The sequence below is a fragment of the Myxocyprinus asiaticus genome, chromosome 10, assembly GCF_019703515.2.
Source record: "Myxocyprinus asiaticus isolate MX2 ecotype Aquarium Trade chromosome 10, UBuf_Myxa_2, whole genome shotgun sequence".
In the NCBI taxonomy this organism is placed as follows: Eukaryota; Metazoa; Chordata; class Actinopteri; order Cypriniformes; family Catostomidae; genus Myxocyprinus; species Myxocyprinus asiaticus.
This window is the reverse complement of record NC_059353.1, coordinates 39,099,843-39,113,164: the sequence shown is the minus strand read 5'-3', so window position 1 is coordinate 39,113,164 and position 13,322 is coordinate 39,099,843. Positions and strand designations below refer to the sequence as shown.

The 13,322-nt window shown below is 39.9% G+C and overlaps 1 protein-coding gene across 2 annotated transcripts in view; it reads right to left on the bottom strand.

Moving 5' to 3' along the window:
• Positions 1 to 13,322, bottom strand: part of cps1 (carbamoyl-phosphate synthase 1, mitochondrial) — a 79,671-nt gene that overhangs the window by 17,514 nt on the left and 48,835 nt on the right. For both annotated transcript variants that reach the window (XM_051708957.1, XM_051708958.1), the window contains exons 29-31: positions 8,432 to 8,509; positions 5,654 to 5,761; positions 3,502 to 3,591 (exon numbers count right to left, since the gene is read on the bottom strand). In XM_051708957.1, the coding sequence (XP_051564917.1) occupies positions 3,502 to 3,591; positions 5,654 to 5,761; positions 8,432 to 8,509 (276 nt within the window). The remainder of the gene's footprint in view (positions 1 to 3,501; positions 3,592 to 5,653; positions 5,762 to 8,431; positions 8,510 to 13,322) is intronic.

Below are 13,322 nucleotides of genomic sequence, written 5' to 3'. Positions count from 1 at the left end.
GAGGCCCCAAACTCTTGCAGTTGGTATAGCTGCCCATTCGTCTTGGCAAAATGCCTCCAGGTCATGCAAAGTCTTTGGTCGTCTTTCATGAACCGCACGTTTCTCCCCAGAGTGGCTCGATGATATTAAGGTCAGGAGACTGTGATGGCCACTCCAGAACCTTCACCTTTTTCTGCTATAACCACTGGAGGGTCAACTTGGCCTTGTGCTTAGGGTCACTGTCGTGCTGGAAAGTCCAAGAGCGTCCCATGTGCAGCTTTCGTGCGAAGAATGCAAATTGTCTGCCAGTATTTTCTGATAACATGCTGCATTCATCTTGCCATCAATTTTCACAAGATTCCCCGTGCCTTTAGAGCTCACACACCCCCAAAACATCAGTGAGCCATCACCATGCTTCACAGTGGGGATGGTATTCTTTTCACTATAGGCATTGTTGACCCCTCTCCAAACATAGCGCTTATGGTTGTGACCATAAAGCTCTATTTTGGTCTCGTCAATCCAAATTACAGTGTGCCAGAAGCTGTGAGGCATGTCAAGGTGTTGTCGGGCATATTGTAACCAGGCTTTTTTGTGGCATTGTGCAGTAAAGGCTTCTTTCTGGCAACTCGACCATGCAGCTAATTTTTGTTCAAGTATCGTTGTATTGTGCTCCTTGAAACAACCACACCGTCTTTTTCCAGAGCAGCCTGTATTTCTCCTGAGGTTACCTGTGGGTTTTTCTTTGTATCCCGAACAATTCTTCTGGCAGTTGTGGCTGAAATCTTTCTTGGTCTACCTGACCTTGGCTTGGTATCAAGAGATCCCAGAATTTTCCACTTCTTAATAAGTCATTGAACAGTACTGACTGGCATTCTGAAGGCTTTGGATATCTTTTTATATCCTTTTCCATCTTTATAAAGTTCCATTACCTTGTTACACAGGTCTTTTGACAGTTCTTTTCTGCTCCCCATGGCTCAGTATCTAGCCTGCTCAGTGCATCCACATGAGAGCTAACAAACTCATTGACTATTTATACACAGACACTAATTGCAATTTAAAAAGCCACAGGTGTGGGAAATTAACCTTTAATTTAAACCTGTGTGTGTCACCTTGTGTGTCTGTAACAAGGCCAAACATTCAAGGGTATGTAAACTTTTGATCAGGGCCATTTGGGTGATTTCTGTTATCATTATGATTTAAAAAGGAGCCAAACAGCTATGTGATAATAAATGGCTTCATATGATCACTATCCTTAAATAAAAGATAAAATACATGATCAGTCATATTTTCAAAATCAATGCCAAAATTTCACAATTTCTGCCAGGGTATGCAAACTTTTGAGCACAACTGATTACACAGGTGCATCTCAATAAATTAGAATGTCGTGGAAAAGTTCATTTATTTTAGTAATTCAACTCAAATTGTGAAACTCGTGTATTAAATAAATTCAGTGCACACAGACTGAAGTAGTTTAAGTCTTTGGTTCTTTTAATTGTGATGATTTTGGCTCACATTTATCAAAAACCCACCAATTCACTATCTCAAAAAATTAGAATACATCATAAGACCGATAAAAAAAACATTTTTAGTGAATTGTTGGCCTTCTGGAAAGTATGTTCATTTACTGTATATGTACTCAATACTTGGTAGGGGCTCCTTTTGCTTTAATTACTGCCTCAATTCAGCGTGGCATGGAGGTGATCAGTTTGTGGCACTGCTGAGGTGGTATGGAAGCCCAGGTTTCTTTGACAGTGGCCTTCAGCTCATCTGCATTTTTTGGTCTCTTGTTTCTCATTTTCCTCTTGACAATACCCCATATATTCTCTATGGGGTTCAGGTCTGGTGAGTTTGCTGGCCAGTCAAGCACACCAACACCATGGTCATTTAACCAACTTTTGGTGCGTTTGGCAGTGTGGGCAGGTGCCAAATCCTGCTGGAAAATGAAATCAGCATCTTTAAAAAGCTGGTCAACAGAAGGAAGCATGAAGTGCTGCAAAAAGTCTTGGTAAACGGGTGCAGTGACTTTGGTTTTCAAAAAACACAATGGACCAACACCAGCAGATGACACTGCACCCCAAATCATCACAGACTGTGGAAACTTAACACTGGACTTCAAGCAACTTAGGCTATGAGCTTCTCCACCCTTCCTCCAGACTCTAGGACCTTGGTTTCCAAATGAAATACAAAACTTGCTTTCATCTGAAAAGAGGACTTTGGACCACTGGGCAACAGTCCAGTTCTTCTTCTCCTTAGCCCAGGTAAGAGGCCTTTGACGTTGTCTGTGGTTCAGGAGTGGCTTAACAAGAGGAATATGACAACTGTAGCCAAATTCCTTGACACGTCTGTGTGTGGTGGCTCTTGATGCCTTGACCCCAGCCTCAGTCCATTCCTTGTGAAGTTCACCCAAATTCTTGAATTGATTTTGCTTGACAATCATAAGGCTGCGGTTCTCTCAGTTGGTTGTGCATCTTTTTCTTCCACACTTTTCCCTTCCACTCAACTTTCTGTTAACATGCTTGGATACAGCATTCTGTGAACAGCCAGCTTCTTTGGCAATGAATGTTTGTGGCTTACCCTCCTTGTGAAGGGTGTCAATGATTGTCTTCTGGACAACTGTCAGATCAGCAGTCTTCCCCATGATTGTGTAGCCTAGTGAACCAAACTGAGAGACCATTTTGAAGGCTCAGGAAACCTTTGCAGGTGTTTTGAGTTGATTAGCTGATTGGCATGTCACCATATTCTAATTTTTTGAGATAGTGAATTGGTGGGTTTTTGTTAAATGTGAGCCAAAATCATCACAATTAAAAGAACCAAAGACTTAAACTACTTCAGTCTGTGTGCACTGAATTTATTTAATACACGAGTTTCACAATTTGAGTTGAATTACTGAAATAAATGAACTTTTCCACGACATTCTAATTTATTGAGATGCACCTGTATATATATATATATATATATATATATATATATATATATATATATATATATATATATATATAAAATAAAATAAAAAGCATCATAAAAGTAGTTTTCGGAAGACATAGGATAGGTTGGTGTGATAAACACTTTGCATAAGATGCAAGGCATTATTCACTAATAATCTTGCCCTCCCCTGAAGCTTACGACATAAAAAAATAAACTAGAGACAGGCCCAATGAGAACTTCGGTGGAGGTAAAGATTATCAGTAAATAACAATTAAATTACAGTCTGTTCCTCATACAAAACTATTGTATGGTTTGAAATATAGCAAATGAGTTGTATGGACTACTTTTATGGTTTTTGTCCTTTTTATTGCTTGACAGCCCCTTAAAAATTAAATAGCTTAACATGATTAATTACTTTCTTACTATTATAAATAATTTAATAAAAAACAATTTAAATTAAATCAAGAAAAATATACTGCATTTTAGATCAAAATATGTTTCTGAATGTTGCCAGTGAACTGGCAATAAAAAAACTCTATTTATCTTCTTAAGTCATAGACATATTTTTTCATCAAGAATCGAGCATCAATAACTTACCATGACATCGTTGCCTTTCACCAAAAATTGAGTGTTAAACGGCCCTGAAATCTCAAACGCCTTTGCAATTTTCTGGGTAGCCGTCTTTACCTACAAGAAAAAATCTAGACATTAAAAAATATATGAATACTAGCAATAACTCACTTAAAGTCTTTATAAATGCACATGAATCTAGTAATACATCAATCAAAGTTTGGGTTATGCATGTCCTGTAAAATATACAGCAATCAAATGTACAACGTAGAGCATTTAAAAAAAAGTTTGTGATCAACTTTGTGATAAACTGAGGCAGACTTTAAAGAGAAGACTTTGAGTGGCTGATGTCCCTCTGAGAAAGTGATCGTAACTTTGCTCTGGATAAAAATGCTTTGTCAAATGTGTTGTAGTTGTGCAATTCACAAGCACACAACTTGTTTTTACCAGTTTGCTTTGATTTAGCTTAGAGGAGAGAATAGGTAATTTTATTTGTGGCTCATACAATTAAAGGGGTCATGTCATGAGTAATCAAATTTGATATTTTGACTTATAAGAGGTCATTCTACTATAAAAACATACTGCAAATTTCAGAAATTAAAACTTAAACCCCAATACAATTAAAGAATATATTGAAACCAAGCTGCAAAATGCCTCGTTCTCTACTTCCGCGACTTCCCTACGTCACTAGGGGGCTCATTAATTCATGACCGCCTCTACAGCAACAACATCAAAGCCTTCTGTAAATCATCGCAACCTTGGCCCCGCCCACTGGTGCTCAGTAACAGAGAGAAGAGCAGGAGAGACGGGCCTAGTGTGGCCTACAAACTATATCTGAACATCAAAGGGGACCCATATGGACTATTTTGAATTATTTTTGTATATAAACATGCACTAAACAGACGTTGTTGACCATTGTCATGTATTTTGCTCTGCTTTTTAAAGACACGTGTCAAGTTACAACTTTGAAAAGGAGACCCCATTTTGTTTCATTCAGATGCACTGCATCTTGCTGTTTTGAGCACAAACGCATCCTGGATGAGTTCTTGAGCCCATATGCACTATTTTTAATTATTGGTGTATGAGACCATGCACTAGATGGACGTCTTTGACCGTTTTGATGCGTTTCCGGCAATGTGCGCATCATTGCAGGATGATATTGTATGTGTGTGCGTCATGTGGATATGTCTTCAGCATATTTCAACGTGGACTGTATGTTTTTTCAGCTCATATCTGCGTGGATTGCTTGTGAACCAGTCATAATACGATTCAAGCTTTGCAAAGGAAAGCTACTGAAGGATGGGGCAGTTAAAAACACTACTGGACCCGATCGGAAAACCGTAAGTAAACATTCATGAATATTTCAAATGTCATGTTTTATAGTTTATGGTCCTGCTGTGCTTGAGTGAACAGTTTAATATATTCAGAAGCAATGGGCGATATGTGTACACCCTGAAACTTAGTTTTATTATGTTCTGCAGCTGGTTTATTCTATTCCGATTGAGTTGCAAGTATTCTAGGGGAATTCCAGGGACTGCATTCGAGGGGCTGCATTTCAAATATTCGAGCTGTATTCGAGGTGCTGCATGATGTTAGCCAATCATAACGGTGGGCGTTTACATTGAAGTTTAAAGGAGGCCAAAACCAAGCTTTTCAGACAGAGGGCCAGAGACAGGGTGGAAAATGATAATATTTTACAAAATTATGACTGTTTTGATGCAAAAAAATAACTTTGCTAACATTATCAGTGGACCTCAGGGAAGATAATAAAATTATATTAAAAAAAGAGTATGTCATGACCCCTTTAAGACCACAACATTCTGGATGAAAAAAACAAACAAACTTTAGACTGAAGAACTACAACAATTCAAAATACAGGGTTCCCACGGTCACAAAAATAAATAAATAAATAAAAAATAAATAAAAGGGAAATTCCAAGGTCTTAAAACCTGCTTAAAAGCAAGACTTCCTTGGTCTACCAGCTTTATCAGAAAGACCGTCCTGGTCGACCAGTTTCATTAACTGGTTTCACTGATGAATGATAAGCTTGGCTTTGCTGGTCCACAGCTAGATCTGCACCAAACCAGCATATACATGCCAAAGCCAGCATGGAAATTGATGCTGGTCTGTTCAGAAGTAGACTGAAAGCTTTGTTGAATAAAAATGAAAAATGCTGGACCTTTTCCAGAGCTCCCTGGCTGATGGTTTGGGTGGGCAGCATGAGTGTGGCATCTCCTGAATGCACTCCTGCGTCTTCCACATGTTCTGTGATAGCATGAACCAGCACCTGTAACAACAATGATACTACATCAAGTCTTGTGTCTTTGATTGCACTAACACTCATACTTTATTCAGTTTCCAAACCATCTGTTGATTGTAAAAAAAAAAAAGTGAAATGTATTCCGAAAGTTTTTTAACATATTTTGAAAGTGCCTTCATTGTTTGTCCACGGTACAAGCTGTCAAGAGTCAGCACTCAGCACTGCCTGTAGTTACTCTCCATTTGTTTCAATAAAAATCAAGTGTTCCCTATCTGTCACTCACTCGGCGTTGTGTCGATGTAGTGACACTAGGGGTCACTCTTGGGAGCCCCAAACACTTGAAAAAAGGCCAATGGGAATTGGCGAGTGGAATTTGCATGCCACTCTCCTGGACATACGGGTATAAAAGGAACTGGCTCGCAACCACTCATTCAGATTTTCTCTTCGGAGCCGATCGGTTGCATTCAGTGCACTGAATTCAATCCTTCCATACTCACCGCAAATTGCTGGATCTACGGCGCATTTCAGCGGCTTCTCCCCCTCTGCACCCGTGGAGTGCAGAGAACACCCCTGGGTGCTTCGGCAGAACAAAAAGTGTGGCACTCACGGAACATCTTTTTAAAGATGCCTTTCCGTTTGTGCATTATTCCTGGTTGTGGTCGTTATCTCTCTGCTTCTGACGGCCACGTTCGCTGTCTTACATGTCTGGGCGCTGCCCACGCGGAGACATCGTTTGTGGATGGGTCATGTCTTCATTGCGAGAACATGACTATGGCAACGTTGCGGTCGTGGCTTTCCTTCGTAAGAGGGCAAGCCACCCCATCGGCTCCCTGCCTCGGTCCTTCTACCTATGGGTATGAGGCCGCATCGGTTAGCACTGGGGGCGATTTGGGGACTTCAATGGGAGCACCTCCGCGAGTAACCCCCCACGGACCTCCCATTCCTCAGCATGCTCGCTTACCCCGATCGGACTCTCGGATGAGACAGCCGGCCCGTCTCAGGGTGAGTTCGACCTCTTATTCGGAGCCCGGGAAGACAATGAGCTCTTGATTGCAGCATCGGAGAGTGGGTTCGTCCAGTCTGACGCAGAGGCTTCGGCTGGGCTTCCTCCTTCGGGTATGGTCGCCCAGTCTCAGGCCGACGTGGAGCTGACGGGCATGCTTTCCCTGGCGGCCGCGAGCGTCGGGCTAGAGTGGAACCCTCCACTCTCCCCTGAACCCTCGCGGCTCGATGATTGGTTCCTGGGCTGCGCCCCGGTCCCTTTCTTCCCGGAGGTGCATGAGGAGCTGACGAGATCATGGGGGGCACCTTTTACTACCCGATCTCGGTCTTCCAGCTCCCCCCGCTCTCACTACCCTCGATGGTGGATCGGCCAGGGGGTATTCGGTGATCCCCCAGGTGGATAAGGCGCACGCGGTGCACTTGTGCCCACAGAGCGCCGCCACCTGGCATGGGTGCCCGAAGCTCCCGTCCAGGGCCTGTGGGTTTACGTCATCTCTGATGACTAAGGCCTACGGTGCCGCTGGACAAGCTGCCTCCACCCTGCACGCCATGGCTCTCTTGCAGGTACACCAAGCCAAGGTGCTAAAAGAGCTGCATGAGGGTAGTTCTGACCCGGGATTGATGCAGGAACTGCGCTCGGCGACCAACCTCGCTCTCCGGGCGATGTCCACCCTGGTGGTCCAGGAGCGCCAACTTTGGCTCAACCTGGTCAAGATGAGAGAGGCTGACAAGGCGCGGTTCCTTGACACCCCCATCTCCCAGGTTGGCCTGTTTGGCGACACCATCGAGGACTTTGCCCAGCAGTTCTCGGCGGTGAAGCAGCAGACGGAGACTATTCAACACATCCTGCCCCGGCGAATGGAGGTTACGAAAGTAACCAGGATGTTTTATCACATTTTAGACAGACTTCAATTTAATGCCTGATAAACATATTTTTACTGATAATTTTTCCTTGATCTTTCAAGATAAAAGAGTTAATTATACTTTAAAAACATGCTGTAATTTTTAGAACTCAACACCTCCTCCCCTATCTAAAACCACCATTCATTGAAAGCAAGCTGGAAAGTTTCTCGCATCACACTTCTGCAACTTACAGATTACATATGAACACATTATTGGTCAAATTTAACTGTCAACAACACCTTTTCAGTATTTTGAAACTTGGCCCGCCCAGTTACGGTGAAGTAGGTTAAAAATGAGAGAGGTAGATAGATACCATTATTCCTAAACACCAAAAGACTAATGATGAATTTAATGAAGAACTAAAGGTGGGATATCGCCAAACCTTGTGCTGCCCCTGGCTGTGTGTAGCACCTACTGCTCTGCACATCTTTTCTGAAGAATCCCAACATTAAAAACGGCAACTGAAATTTATTTTTAACAAGATCCGTAAACAATTAAGTCTGATTTTAACAGTTTGTGTACTGCATTTCAGTGTAGATTGTTTTGTGAACCTGTCACAATGGTTTTCAGATTTTTCACTCTCATTTCACAAGCGAAGAGGGCATTTACAAAAATGTCTATTTGAATTCTAAGGGTCAGAAAAAGGGTGTAAAATGGTCATGAAAAACTAAATTAGGACAGTTTTGACACAAAATTTCCTATCATTATTAGCGGACCTCAGGGAAGAAAATAAAATTATAAAATGTCTGATATGACCCCTTCAAATGTTAGTAGGTCTGCAGCATCTCTCACCTTGCCCATCTTGGCCACAGCATCCACCTCAACCTCTCTGGCACTTTGGATGAACTTGGTGATGACCACAGGATGATCCTGTTTCCGAGAAATTAAATACTGTAATAGCATTGCTTAAAATATTTAAACAAAATACTGGAAATGGCACAAGGACACCAAAAATACCATACTGAAAACTTATTCAAAGGGTCTTTCAAAGCTATAGTGGTACATTTACAAGGACGGTGTGTTTGTGAAATGCTTTCCAGAATGGCTCTTATAGCCACCCCACCCTGAGTCACGCACAGCCCAAGGTCATCCTGTAACTTGCGTGAATGGACGTACCACACCATGCAGAATAAAATATTTCCACCCAACACTTGTCTAAAAGACCTGTGTCTTTATTTCAATCCAATATCCAAATATCATACTGTGCTGTATGTATAGCTCAGGAAGCTGTAACGGGCATTTTCTTTGAGGAGGCAAAATGCCTCAAAAATATTTGGATGAGAAAATAATCAGAAGTACAGAAATACAGTGAAGCAAAACACATCTATAAAATATGAGATCAATTAGTGTTTAAAGCAAAGTAACACTGTCCAACAGCACCACCAGTGGATACAATTTCGGAGGGAGGCAGCATCTATTTTTGATTGGCTGATTACCCCAATAGGTGGGCTTTAACCCACTGATATGTTCACGCAACAGTAACCACCCACTTTTTCAGCCATCTTGGTTCCAGAAGAATTTTCCCCATTCATTTTTTTTACACATGGATTTTATAAAGTCCTTCATAGTCCTTCAAAGAGTTCTTAACCATGAGCCATATCAACCAGCTCCAAGGTGAATCACAGCATTACAAACTTTGTATTGGAAAATCGGACAAAAGGTAGAAGACTGTACTTAAAGGTATAGTTCACCCAAAAAACATAATTCTCCCATCATTTACTCACCTTTATGTCATCTCAAACTTGTATGACTTTCTTCCGCGGAACACAAACAAAGATATTTTTATGAAGATATGAGGTGTTTTTGTCCATACAATGCAAGGGAATGGTGACCAAATTTCCAAGCTCCAAAAAGGACATAAAGGCAGCATAAAGATAATAAATAAGACTCCAGTGTTTGAATCCATGTCTTCTCAAACGATCCAATTGGTTTTGGGTGAGAACAGACCAAAGTATGACACCTTTTTCTACATAAATCATGACATCAGCAGTCTCCTTGACGATCATGATTTCAAGCTCGATTACACTTCCTAGCGCCATCTAGCACTCTGCGCATGCATTAAGCGCTAGGAAGTGTAATCATGTTTAAAATCATGATCATGCCTAGAGACTGTAATGGCTAGATGTACAGTGAAAAAGGAGTTACATTTTGGTCTGCTCTCACCCAAAACCAATTAAATCACTTCAGAAGACATGGATTAAACCACTGGAGTTTTATGGATTACCTTTATGCTGCCTTTATGTCCTTTTTAAAGCTTGAAAATTTGGTCACTATTCGCTTGCATTGTATGGATAAGCAGACATCATACCTTCATTAGTATTCTGTGGAAGAATTAAGTCGGTTTTGAGAGGAAATAAGTTTGAGTGAATGATGGGAGATTTATTTTTGGATGAACTATTCCTTTAAAGTCTTTAATGAGGCAATGAACTACAATCCCGTGAAGCATTGTGAATGATGTAAACAAATTAAAAACAATTAAAAAATATAAAACTGTTGATTTAAAGTTGATGATTACAAGTACATAATTAATTTATTTAAAGTATATTGCAAAAAAATTTGATATATACAAATATATAATTAGTTTGACAGTGTAGGAGAAACCAACTCAAGTTCACAGTACGTCATGGAAGTGGGCAGTCACTGCTGTTTTTTTTTTTTTGGCCACTATTTGTTTGCCACAATTCTCTGATTGGTGGATTTCCTCTCTCTCAAGATCATGGGTAGCATAGTTTTTATCAAGGAATTGCACCATTAAACATGATTTGTAAAAAAAAAAAAAAAGTTGACTGAATGCAGACTGATGGCTTCAACAGAAGCATATACCATCCATTAACAACCTCAGAGCTCACAGTAGGTCAGTCTTTAAAGGTTTACAAGTTATTGTTAATAACCAATTCTCCTATATGGAAAACAAATTAAAAGGATTTTTACTTCCGAAACCAGACTGTTGCTCTCTATTGGCCTGAATTGTTCGAACTATTGGAAACAGATAGAGCAATTAGAGAGTAAACAATTCAACCACTTAATGGCAGCTTAACCACTGTCAGTCACATCACTATCTAAATGAATAAAAACTCTCAGTGAGCTGGTTGTAAGCGACTGCTTAGCCCACAACCGGTGAGAAAATCGGCCTTTATGGGTCAAACTGTTGAAAACGGATGGAGTAGTTACAGGGTAAACAACACACTCACTCGGAAATCACCACTTTTGGTGACGTCAGAATCAAAATGAAAAAAAAAATTTATGAGAGTGAGTCTGTTTTTGTCGAGCACTCAGGTTAACGCTCGGTTAGATTAAAGGTGCTGTGCCTGTGACCGTCATGACCCCTGCAGGTTTTTACCAAGGATCTGATGTGAATTGTCTGGAAATAAGGTGATATATTCAAATAACAGCCAAAACCATCTTGAAGTAGTTGTTTTTTTTTTTTTTTTAAGCAAAGAAATATAAAAATTGTATTGTAAAATGACTAAAAAACACATACTTGATCAAACTTATGACTTGTGTGAAGGTAAAGTCCCCATGAAATAAAAGTGGGAGTTTTTTGGTTTTTAGCCTCTGTGTGTTAGCGTTGAGTCCATCTATGAAAGTGTACAATTCAAAGTTCACAAAATTAACTTTTAGCCAACATACACGTTTGAATTGTCGTTCTCTTCATGCCATAATTGACCAAAACTATTGATGACTACTGTATCAAAATTGTGTGCAATAAAATACTCTCTAGCATGAGAATTTCCCGGCCAACTAGCATTAGAAAGCAGCAAATAATGATTTCCTCATACTTTATTTCCTTTCCCAACCATTGATTGGTTGTGAAGGAAATGGTGAAACTTATTTATTTTGAAAGTGTCTCGATTGTTTTCATCCATGGTACAAGCTGTTGATATATTCTGCCATCTTGCATATGCAACAGTAGCCAGTTGGTACGTGATAGCTGTGCAGTGTGTAAACCTCACTCTCCTGGCCTTAAGAGATGCACTAGTGACCGAAGCTAGAGTCCATGGCTTTTAGAGATTCCTTGCTAGCGAGTCCGACTCCAGTGTCGGGAATCGCCAGTTCGAATCCCCCTCGGGGCAGGTCGAGTAGGACCGGTGACACATCGAAAATATAAACACAGAGAAAAAAAAACTGTGCTTGTCAAACCATTTAATTTCATGGGATCCTTAACTTCAAGATATGCTCAACTTCACAAGATATAACTTTCAGATATTGGGCTCTATTTTCTTGAGTGTGCAAAGTGTCCTATCCAATTTTCACAAGAGCCCTAATTCTAAGTGCAATTTTCATGTCAACACGAAGCGCAAGTGGGCGTTGGAGGGAGTGTTTACACTACTGCTGGTGTAGGCAAGCAAACTGTGGGTGTATTGTATATAAATGAAGTGGCGCAGAGCGCAATTTGCTATTTTCCTAAGAAATATGTAATTGCGCCAAGACGTTTCAATACCACCTCTTAACCCAGCGCAAAGTCCAAATTCAGTTCCTGCATTTGCAGTTTGAAGATTTCACCAGCAGGTGGTAATAAATTTCATGTCTAAATTCTGAAAGTACAGAATTATGTCCCTTCAATCGCTGTTGAAGCCATCTGTTGAAACTAAACATTATGAGTTTTGTGTTAAACTTTCTAGAGGTCATGGTTTATTTTTTCAATTATTATTATTATTTTTATTGTTATGTTTATTTGTATTATTATTATTGTATATTTACAATTGTAATGTATTATTTAATTTTGACTAGTGATTTTCCACCTGTTGTCGTAGAGTGATTTTAAGTCACTGCAAAAGGGGGCAGTGGAAGAAGTTGGAGAATGAAAAATGTTTGGATTTAGTATGATTTTTTTGACCACTTCATTATTTGTATTATATTTTTGTTTCTTTTGTAGTGTAATTTGAATTTAGAAATATGTTTGATTAAAAAAAAATTGTTTCAATAAATCAATAAAAATTTTCAAAATCAACCAGTAGAAGTGAAGTGTGCGCCGATACAATCACTGTTAATGCTAGCCATGATTTGTGTTTCAGTAGATGAAAATGATTAATGATAATTACTTAATTTAACAGAACATGTATCCAAATTCTGATGTGAATCACATTTTCCATGCATATAAAAGAAGCATGTCACTGTCATAGAAATAGGCCGGCCATTCATCAAAGATGCAGTTAATGCACAAAAGAACATCATTTTCAATTCTTCTAATTCATTCAGTCCATTTACACTACCAACTTCTTATTAATGTGCTGTCTTTGTTTAAATCATTGGTCCTTGAGGGAATGGACTATATCAGGGTTTCTCAACCTTTTGCCCACTGCGACCCACAGTCACATTTTTTTAATGCCAGTAAATTAAATTTGTATGCCAGTAAATTAATAGGTACTTAATGAATCTAGTTATGTTTATATGCTTATAATACAGCGGCCTAATATCTATGCCCCAATATTTGTAGCCCAAGTAATTTCATAAATACACAAACATTTTCAAACATTAAACACACTGTGAAACAAAACTGCACCAACCCGCATCTCAGAATAGCATTCTGAGATGCTATTCTTCTCACCACAACTGTACAGATTGGTTATCCGAGTTACCGTAGACTTTGACAGATCGAACAAGTCTGGCCATTCTCTGTTGACCTCTCTCATCAACAACGCGTTTCCATCAGCAGAGCTGCCCCTCACTGGATGTTTTTTTT